The 20963-nt window shown below is 39.3% G+C and overlaps 1 protein-coding gene across 5 annotated transcripts in view; it reads right to left on the reverse strand.

The window, feature by feature from the left end:
* Positions 1 to 20963, reverse strand: part of GAPVD1 (GTPase activating protein and VPS9 domains 1) — a 32999-nt gene that overhangs the window by 3805 nt on the left and 8231 nt on the right. For 3 of the 5 annotated variants that reach the window (XM_068413775.1, XM_068413779.1, XM_068413774.1), the window contains 23 exons: positions 19814 to 20657; positions 18462 to 18548; positions 17349 to 17483; positions 17038 to 17227; positions 15046 to 15206; positions 14010 to 14139; positions 13010 to 13135; positions 12001 to 12174; positions 11554 to 11694; positions 10813 to 10947; positions 10151 to 10270; positions 9596 to 9673; positions 9097 to 9470; positions 8491 to 8578; positions 7324 to 7404; positions 6553 to 6675; positions 5926 to 6055; positions 5427 to 5536; positions 4614 to 4773; positions 3968 to 4155; positions 2402 to 2615; positions 1746 to 1818; positions 674 to 871 (listed from right to left, as the gene is read on the reverse strand). In XM_068413775.1, the coding sequence (XP_068269876.1) occupies positions 674 to 871; positions 1746 to 1818; positions 2402 to 2615; positions 3968 to 4155; positions 4614 to 4773; positions 5427 to 5536; positions 5926 to 6055; positions 6553 to 6675; positions 7324 to 7404; positions 8491 to 8578; positions 9097 to 9470; positions 9596 to 9673; positions 10151 to 10270; positions 10813 to 10947; positions 11554 to 11694; positions 12001 to 12174; positions 13010 to 13135; positions 14010 to 14139; positions 15046 to 15206; positions 17038 to 17227; positions 17349 to 17483; positions 18462 to 18548; positions 19814 to 20657 (4060 nt within the window). The remainder of the gene's footprint in view (positions 1 to 673; positions 872 to 1745; positions 1819 to 2401; positions 2616 to 3967; positions 4156 to 4613; positions 4774 to 5426; positions 5537 to 5925; positions 6056 to 6552; positions 6676 to 7323; positions 7405 to 8490; positions 8579 to 9096; positions 9471 to 9595; positions 9674 to 10150; positions 10271 to 10812; positions 10948 to 11553; positions 11695 to 12000; positions 12175 to 13009; positions 13136 to 14009; positions 14140 to 15045; positions 15207 to 17037; positions 17228 to 17348; positions 17484 to 18461; positions 18549 to 19813; positions 20658 to 20963) is intronic. The other 2 variants (XM_068413778.1, XM_068413776.1) reach the window with 2 other exon arrangements.

Raw genomic sequence — 20963 nt, forward strand, 5'->3', positions numbered from 1 at the left:
TCACAGCTTGTTTGCAAAGCTAAACACAAAACATTACAAGATACAGAACAGAAATACAATCCTATTCGTGCAGTGACCCTCACACATTCATAATACATGATTACATAACGTAGAGTAGGGACTGTTTACCCTTTTCACACGCTCAGAACTCAAACTATGAAAGGAGCATTTTTCCAAGAAGGAAAAACGGCTAGCAGGCCAAGGGAAAGAAGCGCAAACACTGGCAGAATCTCTGAAAGTCACCAAGGATTTCCACACACGGAAAGGGATCTTGTTTAGTATCTTAGACATGACAGACCACTCTCCAATCACTCACATGTCAAAAAAGGTCAGCAACACAATGCCAGTCAGTCCTAGTGCGGACCTTGGTCCTGAAAGAGGACAGCACTAAGCAGGCACAGGTGACAGATGCTGGTGGACACACCTCAAAAAAACCCCACTCCACACACAACGCCTGCACCCCCATTTCCTTGTTTCCAAACGCAAAGTTTGCTTGGATTAAAAAAACATAACTGTGACCACATTTCTGATGTTTCCATTTAAACATGCTAATTAGATCGGGTTTTGAGTCTAGCATGCTGCCAGTTACCCAAATGTATTACTTTTCTTCCTAAAATTTGCTTGTTTATTACAAGATTTAGTTGGGGTTTGTGGTCTTTGCAAAAGAACTCACCTTTATGAGGACAAAGACCAGAACAGGAACAAAATCATCTGCCCCAGGTACTGAATCTTCATTTGCCAGACTAAGCAGGTTCATGATGGTTGAACACATTCGCAGGATACACTGTACTTTGTCTCGGGGGGTTTTATAAGCGCTTATTGTGCGGATTTCAGACTGTGCAGATGGCCACGGTGCCTCACGGAGATATACCTAGGTGAAAAAAACACCATGCTGCCAGTTCTTGTTTGTCCAAGCTACTACTGTGCACCACGGAGGAGCTGAAGGACCAGAGACTTGCAGGCAGGAGCAAGGCCCCGGAGAAACGGGAAGCTTTAAGTCAAGATGGTTACACTACACTCACAATGCAGGTGGCTTCCTGCTCTGTTATGATAAAACAACTACAAGGAGCCAGCACTCTTGTGTGCAACTAACATAATTAGCCTGTGCTCTCCCTGACTTCCCCAGTACGCTGTTTCAGGTGAAGGCAGAGCCCTGTGTCTCAGTCTTCTGTATAAGCAGCTTTATGAACCGTTTTGAGTCACGCAGTTCAAGTACTGAACGGAGAACTAGGAAGGCTGCAAACATCCAGCCTCTGACAGACTTCTTAAGCCTATCAATCTTATTTAGTTATCCTATTAATCATGAGAAAAGTGGAAGCACTGGGCAAATTCACAGATCTGTAAAGGTTCCATTAATACTGGCTAGTTCTGAAAGTTAACTTGATAGCTGTAAACCACAGCCACGGCATATGAATCACAGAAGCATAAAGGATTCAAATCTTGTCTTTTGAAGCAAATTATCAGGGAGTTACTGCATCTTACTGCAGTGTAGTATTAATTCTTAAATCTTACTATCCAGACAGAGGTGTCAAAATCAGAAAAAAAAATTATTTGGCAGGATCAGTCAGTAGAAGGTATCAAAGCATGGGTACAGCATGATTTTCCTTCAGGACATTTCAGCTGTCACAGACAGAAAAGCAATGCTTCTAAGTGTAAAACAAAACAACCCTCTCCCCATCCCAAACACAATCAAAACCAAGCAGCCTGACACGCATGCAGAAGTGACAGAAAGGAGAAGTTGTTACCTCAGGTATCTGAAGTGCTTTGTGGTTTGCAGTCACTACTTTAGATAACCTCTGTATGTGCTCATGAAGGACCCTGAAAACAAACACAAAAACAAGAGTGAAAAGTAAGCAGCAGCCAGCCAGTAGTCCCCTGGGGTTTCCCCACTAGTTTTAAGTTTGATACTACAAGAGAGACCTTCAGGAACGCATATAATCGTTCTGGTCCTACAGCTAATGGACAACAGGTCAATAAGAGATGCAGAGGATTTTGCCATACCATCCAGTACAACCACACAGCCAGCAGAGCATTCAAACAGCGTATGTTCTAAAACACAAAAAACAAAAATGCATGGAAAACACTGTACCAAACCAGAACGTGGAAGGAGTGAGACCTGAAGCAGATTTTGATCGTTCTCTCAGCATATACACTGGCAGACCTGGAAGCCTGTGTCCCACGTCATTACATTTACAGTTTTATTCTGTCCTAGCAGTTTGTTGCAAACACAAACTTTTGCACATGATGCTAAAGCACTTCCTTCTTTTACAAAACGTTCTGAAAGAAAACGTGAGCTTGAATGGGATGGCTGACAGTCACGTCTGTCACATGAAGACTGCACAGCTTCCATCTGCACCAACTGCCAAAGAGAAAGCGGGTCCTTCAAATTACACTGACTTACTGGTCACGCAAAATGTCTCCATCCTGATTAGGGTAGAACGCAAGTTTGAAAATACGATTCATCACACTGCGTTCTATAGCTAATTGTGCATCCTGAAGCTGTTCCTCACTGGCATTCTGCCATATGGCATCCTGAGCCATAGCCCCATATAAGAACTGAAGAAAATCCTCAACTTGGGCTGTTTTATCATCTGCTGCTGTGAGTTTCTGGAAATCTGAGAAAAAGTAAGAAGAGAGAGAACATACAGTTAAGTAAAAAACATTATTTCTGAGAGGTTTTTCTGGAAAGAAGAGCCCAGAATCTACTTCAGACTCCTTTGCCAGGCAGCACTGAGGCTCTGCTTTGCCCACGCTCCCGTAAGGGAAATACAAGCAGGAACACTTGAAATAATGGAGGAATTAAAGGAAAAGCATATAGAACACATTTAGCAAAGCATACGGTCAAAATACTCTGCTTGATGCTGTGTTCATCACTTCCTCTGCAGTACCAGCGCTTATGCCTTCTCTCCAGCCACCCACAGAGATAACACCCAGAACAATCACTACAACAGTCACTGGTAGGAACCAGCGCACACAAAGTTGTCAGATGCTGAAAAGGCAGGGGGTGGGGGAAAATATCAAGAAAACCCACGTGGACCATTTCCTACCCCTGCCTTTAAGTACGCACAGTTGCAACATTCATATTTATCTACAAAATACAGAATGAGTGATGCAGCCAAGTTAATGCAGCATGACCAAATCACTGGCCATTCATCGGCTTCATATTTATAGCACTCTGCACCAGAAGACAACTGCCACTCACATCTGCCAGCAGCCTCAATCCCACAGTTGCCAATTTCTCTTTTCGATCATCCAGAAATAGCTGTCTCCTTTCTGTCTAATGAAAGGGCTTTAACTCCTTCCTGGGTCACTGCAGCTTATTACCAGAACTTTAATCCTGGTTGATGTAAGTTCTAATATTAATTCTAGCCTATTCAGGCACATTTAATATGCAGCACTATATGTTCCAGGAGCAAGAACTGAGTCCAAATTTCTTATATACGTCATTAAGTCAGGTATGTGCATAGAGAACAGAGAAATAGTTTGTTTTAAGTTACTGTTTTGAGAGAGTTCTCCTCCTGGTGCCAACATCCCTTATACTATGATATTTTTGAACCTTTGATTCACACTACTACTATTCCCTATATCTTCCAAGGTACGAGCACAGGTTCTGTACTGAGGACTGAATGCTGCAACTTAATCTACCATTTAATTAATTGTATTCATGCTTCTTCCATGGGGCGGATGCTAGATAATATGATTTAGCACAACTTTTTAGGCCAAGCGAGGTCAAAATACCTTCATTCTCTTAGCCCATGAAGAATGTAGACAGTTACCATGGCTTAGCTGCCACAACATACTGTTACGGCACAGCAGTCTGTCTATTTGAGCCATTAAATCACCAGCTGAAATGAAAACCGTTTTAGGAATCTGCTCCTCAGATCAGAAGTTGTATTTTAAAACATTAAGCCGAGCCAGTAAAGCGAGTAAAGGAATACAAACATTCCACAGCCCGCATTAATCTTACCTTGAATAAACTCCCTTATTTTCTTTTCTTTGCTCTCTAGCAGTAACCTCACACATACTGTAGTGAAGTATCTGTTGGCCACTTCTTTATCTCGCAGAACTCTTTGCAGCAGCCTTTCCAAGTGCGCTTGTGTTGTTTGCAGGCCCTGGCGACATCTGGTTAAGTAAGCGATATATGGAGCTCTTTTCCTAAAATAAAGAGTGCTCTACATTAGATTCAAAATAGAGGCTAATAGCTTTATAAACTGTTAAGTTGTAGTGCAAGAGGAATCTTCAACCTGTTGTTTTTAAAACAAAGGTAACACCTGAATTAGGAAGTTCTGTCTTACAAAGATTTTTCTGACTGAATTCACTGCCCTTGCAGCACTCCAGAATGCAAGACTAAAGAAAATTCCAAACAGCATCTCTTGTGTGTTAGAGCTGAACATTATCCACAAACTGATTTAACCTGAGTTTATTACTGTCTGCACTGACTTAAGGTCCAAGTGTTTTAAGCCGTTCGCAGACAGGTGAGACAATTTCATTGTTTTGTGGGCAGCAGAGACGTAACAACCTGATTTGGTAAACCAAAAGGGATCTCCCAATCTGCTAGTGAATAAATATACGCATCTGGAAGCCCATTAATAATAAGATACTGAACAAACTACCTATAGTCCTCCGCAATAGATGCCAGCAGCTTTCGACAGGTCCTGTTATCAAAGCGGCTTACACACCGCATTGTCTCTTGCAGCTGGGCCATCAGGTTCTTGTCTTGGAGGTTAATAGCTTCAGCTAGCTGCACTTTCAAGAAGCACACAATTTCATTATCTAATGAAGAACAAAGGAAAATTATTAAGGAAAAGAAGCACAGGTACGATGAAAATAAAACTGGTTTTGAATATGGGAAACACGTAACAGTTTAAAATAAAACTTCTGTACGTTAGGCAATAAGTGTTATTTTAAGAACAATTTAATAAGTATTTTCGAATTTTCCAGCTATCAAGAGATAAGTTTTCATATCACTATCTTATTTAGTATTTAGAGCCATCCTGAAACGTGAAGAGGACCAGATAAAGTGACAAATTCACCTGTCTGCAAATAAACCCAGAATGGATGGAGGGATGCAAACACAAGACATATACACTAAGTCAATGTAAAGACTCAGTAAAACATTTAAGTTACTCTGTTAGTACTGTAGCACAATTCTCAACAGTACATGTATTTTGGGAGTCTCTTCTACAGCTTCAGGCTCTGCCTGTACTCTGAGATATGTCATTATAAAAAAATTAGACCAGATTTAGTTGGCCAGTTTGTTTATGGAGTAAGAAAGAAAACATTTCAGGGGGCAAAAGGCAGCCTATGCCTTCTATATCTATGCCAAACAGAAGTTACCACAAATGGTGCAGTGCAAGTGCCATGAGATGGGGGAAAAGAAGCAACACAAACGATACAAAATATCCATATGTATAAAGAACACTTACCTTCAGGGTCTGTGTGATCTGGCAGACCATTCCTTGTTGAATGTGTCAACATTGGGAACGCAACAGAATCTGCTGAACAAAGAGCCAACCTCAATTTCTTCTTTGCATCCCTTAAAGAGGAAAAATACTTTCTTAAAGTTTCTGCAAGGTCTGCTTCTTCAATAAGCAATCTTTACTTTTATTTTTTTTAAATACTGCCTAAAAGTTATTTAACATAATTTTAGTACACTGATGTTGTCAAGACTTTGGAATATCAGTTCTTTTGATACAGCACCTAGACCAGTTTCAAAGGAATCTTCCTAAACGCTGAACTGCTCTGTCCTCTCAGGTTACAATATCTCCCCTTCATCAGTGGAAATATGACAGTTTGAGATGCTTAAAGCTAAAAGCACATAAAAGTCTACACTGATTCATATTAAGATTTTTGTGGGAACCAATCATATGGCTTCAGCTTTTAATTCTACTTTGTGGGTAGGATTAAACCTGCAAATGTATTTACCTATAGGAGAAAGCAGAACTTTGTGGCTGTGCTACTTGACTTGCAGAGTCTGGGAGATCATCTGCAGACATGTTTTGCAAAGCCTCATCACGCGGAGAGTCGTGCATACTCTCACCATCCCCAATAGCCTCTATGGAAATGAAGAAAACAGCATTACACTTTGAGAAGTCAGAAGAAGAAACTAGACTAATATTCTTTATCTTGTTATTCTAAGGGTGGGGGGGAATGAAGTCAGCAAATAAACAACTTGTTCTGAATAAGTGAAAAAAGTGTATTAAAAATATACAATCTACCATTCACTAAGAAGAAAATTGCATCAGTTCTGGAAGGCAATAGACTTCTTCAGCATCCATTAAAAAAAAAAAAAACAAAACAAGACAGAAAGCTGGTAAGAGATGTGCTATTAACAACCACCTCAATGGCAATACAAAAGAGCTGTCCTTGGGAATAAGGAGTTAATTCCCAGTCTCTGAGGGACTGTCTCACAGATTACTTGACAAAATGGTCCTGGTTTAGAGCTCACATTGTTCAGCTGTTAATACTAACATTTGTCTAGAATACTGAAGTGTTTTTATCTTTAAGGAGGAGAAAATATGCTGGTGGTGACTATAAAAGCCAGGTTCTCACCTGCACTGTCATAGTTTACTATGGCTCCTTCACTAGGACTGGTTCGCTTAATCGCGTTCCTGTATTTGTCCAGGATGTCCTCTGCAGCTTGTGCCTGTGCGCTGAGCCTTGGGCTGGGATCATCTGAAAAGACCATTAAAAACAAGAGGAGTTAACCTTGTATTGTGCCAACTGAAAGTAAACACAAAAATTTAGAACCTACACATTTGGACTCTTGTTTTTAGCCACATCAAATAGTTGCTTGTGTTCCACGCAGACACAATTCAGACATATTTATAAAGTCTGATGCAAAAGCCGAAAAAAAAGTACAATGAAAGTGAACAAATAAAGCCAGATCCTTAGCATATTTACACTGTATACACAAATGGTTCTTGTATATTTGAAGACTTCTAGAAATGATTAGGCAGACAGAAAACTAAACACCCAAGTTCAAATCATGTTTAATTTAGCACTTAAGTAATTATTACAGGAACGTGCCTGCAAGTATCCTCACAGCTCAGCTATAAGGACATGAGCATTATAATGAGGAGAAGAAAAAAAAAAGTGAAGACTTGAGTTGAGAATCCAGTACTGTATATACTGACAGAAGCATGACCATTTAAAAACAGTCTTTGAGGCAAGAAGTCTTCATCCACTTTCCTATTGAGAAAGCCAGCTGTGAACATTAACTACAATAGCATGTACCTTTCTGTAAATGGATACCTGGTGGGCACTCTGGAACTCTAGAGGGCATGTTATGAGGGAAAATTATGACTGGTATTATTCACATACCTTGAAGTGTTGAGTATCTGTCAGGCACCATGTCGTCTTTATCTTTTTCTTGTTTTTCCTTCTTTCTAAATGGAATAGGAGCTGGAAATGCAAGGTACCTTATCAAAGTCTGTTCCGAGATAATGGCCAGACTGAAGAAACTTTAAGAAAGTAGCTAATGCAGAAGTTTGTCATCAAATAAACTTCAATCAAAGCATAAAGCCTATCTATAGGGTGGAGCAGACCTGTACTGCCATCGTATGCAGTAAGCTCTACCTTTAACAGACATGCTACCATGAGCCAGGCAGAACAGTTTTGCCTTCCAGGTACAGCACGCTCCAGGCAATTACTAGCCAAGTAGCCAGTTAGCTTCCCATTTTTATTTACATATTTATTTATACTTTAGTTTAGCCAACAGTCCTAACTGGAATATTGGCCATAATGACATCAATCTTTTCTGGCAAACCGCTCCCACTAGTAAGTTCGGGGAGCAGATGCAGAGACAGCACACTGTGAAATGGAAAAGCAAACAAAGTGGTATTAAAATACCATAACGTTATCTGAAGTCACACAGACTGCAAGGATTATGTTGGTTCTTTTTGAACTGAAAGTCTGTTTTAAAAGGCAAGAAAATCTAATATTGCACACATTGTTCCCTCCCCAGCTGTCATTATTCACAGCATTAAAGCCAAATATTACCTTGAACAAGCTTTACTTTGTAAATAGCCAAAGTCTAAGGTCCACTCACGACACGTTACAAGAGATATCCTAAGTTATCAATATCCTTCAACTAGCACGCTACCATCCGTAGAGAATTAAGACTAGTTCTCAGTGAAGCTGCAGTGAAGTTAATACCATACAACTATGAAATGACTGGCCTCACACAAGGATTCCAAGGTTACCAAATGATTAAGGTAACACAGTGCCTAACCAAATCCCTTTCATCTTACACACCTCTTGTATATGTACTGCATACTTTGTATTTCAACATTTCTCTCTTTACTGCAACACTTACAATTTTATAAAGAAGAATCCTTTATTCCTCAATATTAAAGAGGACAGCTATTACTCCGTAAAAAATCTACGTCAGTCTGGTCAGCTTTTCAAAGTGAAACTGTAAAAACTTTCCATAAAAGTGACGACAGTGACTCTTACTAAAGTACCAAAACCAGATGGACAGGATCCTACCTTTGGGCATGGCAGACACAAAACGTTTCCTCCACCAGGGCTTGTTTCTGTCAGACTTCTCATCATCACTGTCTTTTCGTTCTTCAATCTGTAGAAGGGCAGAGGCTACACTTGAACATCTACTATATCAAGTGTAAAGACAAAGTTTCTCCTTGACGTCAAGTTATGCTACACCAGGTATAAAAACAGAACTACAGCAGAGCACAGAAAGCTGTAGCAGTTCGAAATATCCCTCCTGAAGAGGGCAGCCTATAAATGCAAAGCCGAAGACAAAGAAACTTAGATTTCACTTCTTTTTTTAAAGAAAATCACTTTTCAGGATGCTGCAGCATTTTAAATTTAAACACTACCAAAAAAATCTCTGTCTGAAGTCCCACCAAATCAAGTAAAAATCATCCAGTAAATTTAAGAGAAGCCAGGTTCATTTAAGCCACTCTGAACATCTGTAGCTTTAGCTTGTAGAACTTTACTGACCAACATTTAAAAGGCAACAAAAGTGCATGTAATTCCTTAGCTAAACACATTTAATACCAGCCTTCTGGCATTAGATGCATAATTAAAGGGGGCATGCTAGAAAAAAAATTAAATTATAAATAGAAGCCTTACCTCCCCCCTAGAGGAGTCTTTACTGGGAGACGAAGATGACGACTGAGATGCAGCCACCAGAACAGCTGCTCCAGTGTTGGTGGTCGGCATGGGAAGCTCCCTCTCCTCATTACCAGGACGTCTGTTCCACCCGGGATCACTCATAGGTCTCCGAACTGATGATACTATATCTGAACTCCTGCTGCGGACGAGCCTCTCTGGATAAGAATGCCTCTGCTTGAATGCTTCTAAATCAGCTGGAATCACAGAGTGAGACCCAAAGTTGGGTAATCGGGCCTCATTACCTCCCATAGCTCCTTCCAGGATCGGTGGATCCGGTGGTGGATGAGAGGGTCTTGCGTAGTGTACTTTAGGCCTTACTACAGCTGACACACCTGTGGTCATAAGCACAAAAGAAGCCACACACATTTCCTTTAGGATTCTTCCAAATTACCTGGTACTAACACAGAAGCATTAAAAATGCCTATTTTTTTAAAAAAGCTTATTCTTTACAACTCACCCTCATTTGATGACAGAGGGTCAAACAATGCAAGCAAAGAATCTGTCTGAGAAGGAGGAGATGTCAACTGACTGGCTCCTGAAATACAGGGAAAAAAAAGTTAGGGCTGTGTGAAGAACTACCTACAACAAAAGGGATATTGGAAAAACAACCATCAGCAACAGAAGTTTACAAAACTTATATTGCAAAATATTTTAAAATATATTCTTTTATGGAAAGATCTCTGTAGTACGCTGAAATGATCAAAGAATTAAGTCACAAAAAGTGGGGACATCTTGAGGAGCAGAACAATTCCCAAATGCAACAGGACAGTCAATGTAATCAAATCGAATTAGGAAAAGTTGATCTTAGATCTAGTACTCAAGCTCTAGTACTATGAAGTACTGGAGTCTCTTCATCAAACAAATACACTGCTAGCAAATAAGGAAAATGTGAAGTTTAGCCACCAGAACGTTGAAACTGGGAGAAACTGTAGAATTTAAAGAATGTCATTTTAAGCAAGACCTCAGTTATCAGAGATTCTAATTCTCATTTACAGGTAAGTAACTTACTTACCGTGGGCCGTTTCATCCATGTCAGGACTTGTCACAGAATCTTTTCCCCCAAAGTCAGAGCTACATTCAGACCTGAGATCCTCAATCTTATTAGGAATATCTTCAGATGTTGCACTAATACCTTACACATAAAAGAAGCATCTGTAACAGTCTTTCAGAGAAAAAGGCAGCAAAATCCTGAAGCTGTTAAAATGTTTGGTGAACACTGCAATAATCAAGTCCTAACTCACAGTAGCACCTAGAGACATTTTGAATTTCTGTACTCCTAAAGTAACATTTTATTTCTGCTCCACATCTTGAACTGTTTTAACACAGACATGAATACACTTTCACAATGGGAGTTAGACAGATGCTTCACTCTGCTAAATATTTTGCAGAAAACAAAGAGCTGAAGTAGATATATGCTGATTTACTTAGAGCTGTGATAATAAACTAAATGCAAGAAAGTGGGGAGTTTCTTCCAAGTCAACACTATTGCTATTGTAGCACAGAGTATTCAATGCTCTGCTGCCTTTATTTCTTCTGTGCTGCTTTGAAAATTCCAGAGTGAGTGCAAAAAGTTATTTTGTGAGTGAAATTATGTACAACTAAAGCAAGTGCAGCAAAGCAGATGCTCGTCATGTTCTAATACAGCAGCGTGCTCACACAGACAATTAAACACACCTGATACAACGCTGAGGCCTGGTGTACTGGGTCGAGAGCTGACCTCCCTTACGTCTGTGTCATCAGATGTGCTACCCATCCCAGAACAGCTTTCCAGTTCTTGTAGTCTTTCCTCCTGTTTTAAGTCTGGGGCCTCTACAAAAGGGAGACAATGGAGAGCAGAGAGAAAAAGTATCATTACTCAATGCCATGCTCCCTTAAAAGTCACACACAGAGGGGAGCGGGGTATGTGCTGATTAAGTATATTAAGTTCTAAGCTAACTCAAGCACTTCAGCAAGAGTTTTCTCCCTATACAGAAGGCAGAACTGTGCAGAAAGAGCAATGCTCTGTCTGCAGGGGCAGTTTAAGAAGTTGTTACTGTTTTAAGTATTGTGTTTCTTAGAGACAACAGTATACAGTCAAATCTTCACTAACCAAAGTAAACTGTGATCCTGGACAGCCACACTTAACATCACACGGAAGGAAAGCAAACAGAAGTTTGCTTTGCAATCCCTTCTCTCCCTTTTTGGCCCTTAAGAATTTCTTAAGTAACAGCTAAGTCTCTCTCAATGCTTTCCATCTTTTCTCTGCCTAGGAACAGTTTGTCCTTTTAATACTGGAAGTATTCACAAACACTAACTTAACCCTGGGACAATAACTTCTCAAAGAAAGAGAGAGAGAGGCTGTTGTTTTGCATTATACACCTCTGGAAGAGTCTTGGTTCATGCTAAAGAAATGAGCAAAAACTGCACAATTCTGACCTGAATCACTCGGTAATACTTCCACACTCCACGCCTCACTGGTGGTTTCTGATATGGTTGAACCTGTGCAGGGATCAAGCAACACGGATCCTGAACCTGGTAAACACAGCAAGCTGCCTAGCATGTTCTCTGCAGCGGCACCTGCAAAAGTAAAGCCGAAGCGTATAGCTAGATATAGGCTTCCTGAAGGCAGCTCTAATAAGAGAGAAAAATAAGAACACATTTTAAGTGTCCTTAATAAAGTAATCATAAAAGACAATGTTGAAAAGACAGAAATGAGCAACCAAATATAATACAGGTCATGCACACAAGATCCTCCTACAGAAAAGCTCCAGTTTAATCAATGAAAACACACCTATTTAGAAAGAAAGGAGGAGGGCTCTGCAGCCTCACTATTTTCGAGCAAGCATGAAGCATTTTCACACACCAGATGTACCAGTGAGTTACCTGCTATTTCTTGCAAACGATCTTCATCAATATTTGGATCGAAGTCACTTCCCAAGACGTCTGTACTCCAAGTTTCACTCACAGTTTCTGATATATCTCTGTCATCAGTCAATCCCATCATATCACGGATTTCAAATTTACGGAGCTTGTCATCAAGATTATCCTGAGTTGTGGCTAGGTAAAAACAAAAAGTTCTCACTTTTTTTAAAAGGCTTCTCCAATTACTTCTGATTGAAAATAGGAAAACAAACAAACAAACAAAACAACCCTCTAATTCTGTCAGGTAAGACAGTGTTTTAAAGTAAGGCCTGTAAAGCACTATTATACTATTTAAGAGATGCTGCCTGAAAATAGTTTTTAAGCACATTTGAGACATAAGAAGAAAAATCTTAAACTACACATGGTGACCTATCAACTAAATTGACAGACAAAATGAACAAAATCTAGTGCACTATCAAGAAACTGATACAATTCCTGTAAGAAGAACTTATCACAGAAAAGCTGAGGTCTACAGAGATCATTCAAGTGCAAACCCCCTGCTCAAAACAGAATCAATTACAGCAGGTTGCTCATGGTCATGTCCAGTCATGTTTTGAATATCTCCAAGGTTGAGACATCACAACCTCTTTGGGCAAGCTGTTCCAGCATTTGACAAATACATATTGAACAGGAAGCTAGCTAGATGCTTTAAGACTACTCCCATCCAGATCACCCTATTCCCTGAAGGGAAAAAACCTGGTATCAAGCAAAACTTTACAAGCAGTTTCCTATAAAGGACTTAAGGCTCCAAATCCCATGCAATTTCCTTTTCCTAACAATGGACTACAAGAGATACTGCTATGGGAAAAAACAAACAAACAAACGCAGAAATAAAAGCCAGAGTGATTGCACAAGGAAAACTTTTACTTATTTTCTGCTGAACTAGCCAATTTTGCAACCTTTTTCCATAGAACTTTGGCTTTACCATCTACAGCACCTCAGGCACTTGTATTCAAGAATTTGCACCTGCCTTGTTCGTGCTCTAACAGCTGCAGAGCTTCGACGCCATTGCTCCCGGAGGGGCCCGCGCCAAGCTCTGACACAGACTCCCCTTCTAAATCCAAAGATGACACAGAGTTGGAGCGATTTGAAGGACCTGTGAAAACAGATTTTGCTGTAAATCTAATTTGAGTAACAGTTCCTAAATATACAGCATTAACAATCCAGGACACAACTAACTAGAAAGATGAAGAGAAATGAAGTAGCAGTTCCAATATAAAGCACTGAATTCATGAACTAAATGTACATTTGCTCTACTCTTGATCCCTGTTCTATAGATACTTAACCCACACCGTGATTTGTGCTTCCCATGTTTAGAGTACCACACTAATTGCAATAATCTACAAATACACCACCAGAAACAGCTGGAATCTCACCATTACTGCACTGAACTGTAACTAAAAAGTCAAAGTCTTTGCCATTAATTTCTTCACTTGTCCATGAATTTGTTTGCTTATTTTGAGGAGAGAGGGAGCAAAAACTAAATTATGGAAGTTACACAAAATAATGCTTGCTGAGTGATCTGTACAAACCTGTTCAATACCACAAATAAACCTGTGCTTTGTTTTGTCTGAGGTTCATATAAAAGTTGTCTGGAGTCCAGAAATTATTCCATGTAAGAGGTTATTAAAACATGATGAAAAATAAGTCTGAGAATGCTAAGTTAGATTATCTTAATAATTAGTACTGCACTTAAGTTTCAAAAAAAAAATCCCTTTGTTTTCTCTTTCTAAATACACTTAATTTTTTTCTTCCTAGTTCTCAGACTCAGCTATGCCTTTGCGGGTCAAATTTTAGCTCCAGACTTTTTCCTTCAAATGGCTAAGAGAAAAGACACGCTCTCAGGGTAAAGTAACAAGCACAGTCTTCAAAATGGCAAAGATGACACGTTGTATTTAACATAAGTTCCTTCTTTAGTTAATGAAAAAAATAAAAGGGGAGAAGACTTCAAGACTTAAGTAGCCCTTCACCTTCAGATATTCCTTCCAGATTATCACTGCAGAGGGAAAAGCGCAAGGTTTTATCAGGTTTACCATGGAGTTTGTTTTCATCAACAGGGACATCTCCTTGTCCGCCATCTGCAAGCTGCATATTTAAGACCTGGAGGGTGGGGGGAAAGAAACAAGACTTCCTTAAAATAATCTATTTTTTGGATAATTAATCAGTAAACAAAACATTGCACACACTTTTTTCATTTTTTCCCCCTAGATGTTAATGGCACAATAAAATTTCGAACATTCTGTTTGAAAAAAAGACAGCTATCTCCAAAGTCAGAGCCTGGAGAGAACGCAAGATAACCAAGATGTGAGCACAAGGCAAGTCCTGATAATAACGGAGCCACCAGCTCCCTCATCACCCCAGCAGACTAACACAATACAGAAACCAATTGTTACAAGGCTACAAAAGGAGATAATCTGAACTATCAGGCCAGGCAGCAAAGATGAAAGCAGAAGCTGTGCTACGGTTGGTGAAAGAAAAGGCTGTAAAACCAGCCTTACCCTAAGCAACACAGTCTGAAGGCATTCATGGCAACACGAGCACAGCTCTGCCCTCACAAGGAGCTGGGCTTGTGCATTTCAAGTCTGAGCTGCCAAAAACGTCGGGATGAGTGTTCCAGTTCTGTCATTCACCTGTGCCACTGATCCAGAGGACAGACCATGCAGAAAGAGAACTGAATCTGCTTCTTCAGGCTCAGAAACAATAGCTCAAGTTTGCTCTTAAGCATACTAGATGACAAAGCCTCTTCATACATCTGCCAGGTTCATTTTTCCTGCGTTAATATATGGCTGTTCACACCTTGCAAACTTACTAAGTGAGGAAAAAAAACATCTAACAAAGAGAAATTTGAAAGCTACAACCCCCAAGTTCAGTAAAATAAAGTAAGGATTTTAATCCCCATTCTGGTTTTATAAGCCGAACTTAGTGTCACAACTCCATTGTTCTGCTATCAGAGAACACAGAGGCTGTACTTTTCAAAATATCTGAGATGTGATAGTTTTTGCATACCTCATTTTCTGACATCATTCCTGGAGTAATCTGTGGACCTGTCCCCAGAGAAATCACCAGCACTTCTTCCGGCTGAACTTCTGGGATAGTCTCCTGGGAGGATCCTTCATGATCTCCGTGCTGATCCATTAGAATATTTGACCTACTTCTGCTACGAGTTGCTAAGAAAATATTTTGAAATATCAACATTAGAAAGCTTTTCCTTGTTTAAGGAGGAAAAAAAGACAATACAATGGAAATACAGAATGGCAATGTTTTGAATTAATAATACATATACTAAATAAACTTACAAAATGAGAAGTCATACGAGACTTTGAGAGATGGAACTAGTGTTTAAACTTGAGTACTGAACTGTGAAAAAGCAAACATTCAACATAAAAGTTCAGAGAAATGAGGTATACAATGTCCTGCCTGCCTACACAAACTCAGTGTGTTCCAGTCACAGAAAGACCCTTAATAAATCAATTGAGAAAATAAAGATGTTTGTTACCAACAAAAAAAGGTCTAGGTTCCTGTGCTTTATAACTCTGTTTAGTTAATTTATTTAGAAGTTTTTTCTCCTAAAAAGCAGAAAATCCTATTCTAACAAGTGTCTCAAACCCAGACACAGAGTTTAATACCAGGTGGTTTACTTTCATTATTTTGTGACTATTAGTCTTTTCAAGCAGCCTCATGTTCCCACGTTTGGCACCGTGGAAGGAAAAACGCCCACATGGAATTAAGATTTCTAAGTATGGCAGCATGACACCAGTTATTTCTTTATTTGATCCAGGGAAAACAAGGCAAGTGTGCAGAAGTCACAGCCAAATTTTGGTTATCACACATCAGCACACAAGGCGTTTTTAAAAACTACATGTATGTACAAAATGAGTTTCATACAGAAATCAATGAAGTCTGAAAAATAAACTGATTGCCAAAGTAAACCAAAGGCATGCTTAAGTCATGTGTTGTAAGTAAAAGTTTCACAGAGAAGAATGGAAAGAGGGCATTACCCACCAAAAGGGGTTACTAGAGTTATATGAGCTGAAAGATTGGTAGCAGAAGTATCCCAGGCAGTAATGGCTGCCAATTGCTGTCCTGGATTTCGAAAGCATTAAAACAAAACAAAAACAAATAAAAAATTTCAGCAAAAACTATTTTGTACCATAAAATAAATGCTGTTGTGCCACTACTTTATAGGCATAAGACCAGAACCATTCAGAAGTAGAGTTAAAACAACATGGGATAGGTTTGTTTTGGGGTTGGTTTTGTAGGTTTTTTTGCCACTTATCGGGCTCTACGTGTTTTCATCCTGTTACACATTAAGACCAAATCTCAAACAAACAAAAATATCCCATGTGGTCACATTCATGTAAACATACACTGAAGAAGAGTACCATACTTCCTATTTTAAAAGAAAATATTATTGAAATAAAGAAGGTCAAGACCCAGAAAACCTCTTCAAAAAGAGGACAAAAACCCAAACTAACACCAAATTGCATTACAATATACTAACAACTGGAATTAGACCAGGCAAATAATGGAGAACGAAGGAATCTTCTCTTCTCGGCACATGCTCTAAAAGTTCTGCTCTTGCTTTTTCATCCTCCTCCACATTTGCTCTCTTCTGAGACACAAAAATTCTAAACTTATTCTATCCCACTAATTCAATGCCATCGCTTCCATCTTATTGCTTTCCTAAGCAATCTTCCCTCCTAGATCTGCTTCCCATCTTCAAACTTTCCCTTATTATCCTTGCACTAGTGTGACTACCAACCACTCCAGTGTTTTTCTCAAGTTCAGTCCAGACTGATGAAGCTCACCATGCTTGCATCAGAAAGTAAGGAAGTTACCTGGCTTTCTATGCAAAAGAAAATTCTTCACCATCTACACAGAAAAAGTAGGAACTGAAAGTGTAGTCAAAGAGTAACTGCAAGAGATGACTGAAAAAACGGCACAGAAAATGTATCAAGGTGTCAGAAACCATCCAAGCAGTCTGCTTGCTCTCCTCACCTATTGGTAATCGATTTTTTTTGTTAGCTGGAGTAGTTGCAGGAGAAAGTTGTGGGGTATTATACGGAGTCATTTCAAGGCTGCTGCTTTTCCCTGGTTTGTTCTGGGGTAAGCTTGCCAGCAAGTTTTCCAAAGCCATCCGATCTTCCTTAAGTTGATCACTTGACATCACATTTCGCATGAAGCCAACCTAAAAATTGACAATTAGTGTTGGTGAGAATTGCAGTGTAGATTATCAGCCTCGTTTATCCTATCTGTAAACACATGGGGACAAGTTTATACTCCCTCTTTTTGAGAACTTAAGATATTACCAGAGCAGTCAGCTGGCTGTATGTCATGTAAACCACTGTTCTACTCAGCCCCTCCAGAAGGTTAACAGAAGACATCGGAGGAGTTTCAACCGCACGCCCATCAATAACTACATCCAGGAAAGCAGCCACACAGCTCTGCAAAGAGAATAAATAGTTTTTAAATGAGAGACCATTTACTAGAGCTTGGAAAGAACATAAGTTACCACAAGAGTTAAGTAGTTTACATAATGATATAAGTTTTGCTACGTACTTTTAAAGTCTTAGGATAAAATACCACATATCATTAAAATCACTGAAGAACAAACAAGGAAAGCATGTAGTTAACTTTAGCATTTCCTTCATTCCTTTTCTGCATTCAAAAGTGTTACTTAAGTGTCTTCCTACATTTTTAAAAAAAATTAAACTGTTTTATGGCATTAAACTGCCCCTTCCTGAAGAATCTGCTGAGCACAGACAAAAAGTGAAACAAGGAAGCAACACACAACATCACTTTCTAATCTGACTGAAATGTTACTTGTACAATAAATGTGTAACTTTGTATGATGACTGTGTAACAATTATAATTAGCAAAACCCTGGAAGTTACGCAAGCAAAACAACGTGTTTTTTAAACATATGACAATACATCAAAGATCATTAGTTTCACTGTTCCTGATGAAGCTAATTTCAGTATTACTATGGATGATTCATACCAACAAAGGAAAAGCTGAACAAAAAAAAAAGGAACAGAAGTTCATTGCACTAAGAAATTACTTGGTGTTAAATCAGATTTCATACAAAAGTTGTCTTCAGATTAAAGTGTTTTCTTTAGGTTCAGTAGAAAAACCACAGACAGTAATTTAGCATTTCGGTTGCAAAGGTAACTTGCTTTTATTTCTTCTTTGTATTTTCTTTTAGGAAGTATTACGTCAGAGTAGAAGTGACAATCCCCCAACCCTTAATTCTAGTACTCAAGATTTTGTTACCAGCTTTGTGCAGGATTTAATCTGCTTTTCAGTACATGTAACTTGGAAGTTAAACACTTAGTAAGTCCTTTGCAATGTCTGAAAAAAGAGGCTGTAGAAGGATGAAGTGCACACATGAGTCTTAGCTTTTTTTAAGTCTGGATTCTTACTTTGTCAAATTTAGCAAGGTTGCTCTTCAGACGTGGATCTCCCTCTTCAGAACCTGTCATTGCCAACTGCTGCAGAAGTCTCCCAACCTGAAATGAAAAAGAAGTATGAAGAATAAGCATTTCAAAACATCACCACGATGGACTCGATTATAAAAAACAGTTAAAAAAACTCCTCCATTCTAATTTTTTTTTCATTTAATATTCCAAGAAATACATCTGATTGAGTGGACAGCCTTGTACCTGCTTTCAGTGCAGAAAAAATGCAAGAAGCTTTAGAAAAAAGCAGTCATTGCATTGAACAAGAAAATCTGCACACACAATGTGCTATGAGCATCCATACTTCCCCCCTTCCCAGGAACAAAGTGTGTTTTGTTTTTTCAACACGTCAGAATTGAGAGTTGAATCTAGGTCATCTTAAACCTGGGCATGGTAAAAGGCTGTATATATTTTACTAAGAATATGTTGGAGGAGAGAAAATAGCAAGAGGGCTAACCCTTGTTTCAGAGCATATATTCCTTATTAATCTCCAAATGCAAAACAACTCTCAATTTTAAAGAGTCGCCAACTGCAAGCTCTGCTGCAGCGTGCAAGCAGTGACACAGGAGAGGATTGCCAATGTATTTCAGAAAAATACTGGCAAGGCCCTGTCAGTAACAGTCTAGTGAGTAAAACTCACCAGAATGATTATACTGGGAGAATCACTCTCTGTTGGGTTTATAGACAACATTAACAAGTAGGTTTTGTTACTTGTGTGGGAATATCCTCAGTCAGACAAGCGTTGCTCAGTACCTTCAGACTACACCTCTACATACTGTCATTAAATTGCCCAAGAATTTGCACAAAGACAAAAATTTGTCATGAGGGCTAGGGAATACTCTAAGGGCTAATGAAACAGCAGATAGCCACCCACCAGACACACCAGTCACTACTGCCAGACAAGAAGGTTTTTTTCAGCAAAATATTTCACTGTTTTGTGAAACACCTGGCATAATATTTAACATTAGCAAGAACAGCACAACACACATTCCAGAATTCATCTTATAGACACTTTTACACTTTAGCTTCCATTCCTTATAATAGCTTTTATAAAGTACATTTGCAGCTCTTCTAAGAGCCAAAGAAATACACTCTATCAGTTTCTTTAACTCAATATTTTAAGCAAACAGATAAACTTCAGAGTAGGCCTTTTCAGCAACAATTAACACAAATATTTTTGTTAGCATCCATCTTATAGGTAGGATGGAGAGTACCTTTACCTTTACTGCAGTAACATCAGTTCTAGCAGGGAAAAAAAAGGCCAAGAATATTTCTCATACTTTTTTTTCTTAAGACTACTTTAAGGTGAATCATACCTGCATCAGATTAAATCTTGCCACCTCATTTATTGGAGCATCAGAAATTATCCCATACTGTTCTGGGTTAACAATTGCAGGACAGATGAAACACGCTAGGAGAAGATCTGTGCACATCGCTCTGACCTCCCCAACCTCCAGCCTGTCTACACACGAGAGTGTTTTGTACATCTGTGACACAATCCATCTCAAGCTGTGAGGAAAACAGTAAGTGTTTTGTTTGAGATAGCCAATGAATTTGTTCACCAAGGTCACCAGCTTGGCCTCATTGGAGTCAACCATCTCTTGGACTCTTTGCTTGAACTTTTCTGTGCCTTTCTCTCCAAATAACTTTTCCTGTTGTACTGGGGAGAATCTCTCAATTAACTTGTTCGGGTCAGTTTCCAGGTGGTCTTCATCTTCAACCAGAAGCTGCATGATTGGCTCATGTAAAGTTGCAGTAAGAAAGAGTTTTGCAGAGAAGAGTCCTTCAGAGAAAAGTTTGAATAAGATGCTGAATGCACAGGTGCCTCGTCTCAACAGCCGCCTAGGGTTGTCGCTTTCCTTGAGTTCGAATTCTATCAAGTAACGGAGGACCTGGAGGAGGTAGCTCTCATCCTCCTGCATGATGCAGTTGCCATAAATGGAGGTAAAGACTGTGTGAATGACACTCTGAGTGTTGTCCTGGTTGAGCTTCTCTCCAGCAACCAGACAGGATGCAATAAGCCTAGGGTTCTCCCTCAACCTGTTTAGGAATTCTCCGTAAGCAGCCTCCTGAAATCCCAACTGCTTATATCCATCCACAAACTGCGTGTCCTCCAAGATTTTAGCATGCTGGCAACATTCAGCAGGAGAAGCTTCAGCACTTTAAAGAAAAACATTGAAATAGTTTAAGCAACTCTTAAGCAAACAAACCTCATAGAAGATGCCATGTGGTCAATCTACTAACAAGACTGCCACCAAGGAAAAAAGTCTTTCCATATAGTTAACACATAGGATTTGCAAATTTAGGAATAAGGAGAGTTTGTTCCCATGAACTATGAATGGAAGCAAAACAAACACTATATTAAAAAAAGGTAGCTTCAACAGCCAATAAGTAAGTTTCAGGCGAGTCAGTGTCCCTAGTTTAGATTTGTTTTAAAACCTTACTGGTTTTATGTACAGCAAAGGA

Source organism: Nyctibius grandis, chromosome 16 (genome assembly GCF_013368605.1).
Source record: "Nyctibius grandis isolate bNycGra1 chromosome 16, bNycGra1.pri, whole genome shotgun sequence".
NCBI classification, from domain to species: Eukaryota; Metazoa; Chordata; class Aves; order Nyctibiiformes; family Nyctibiidae; genus Nyctibius; species Nyctibius grandis.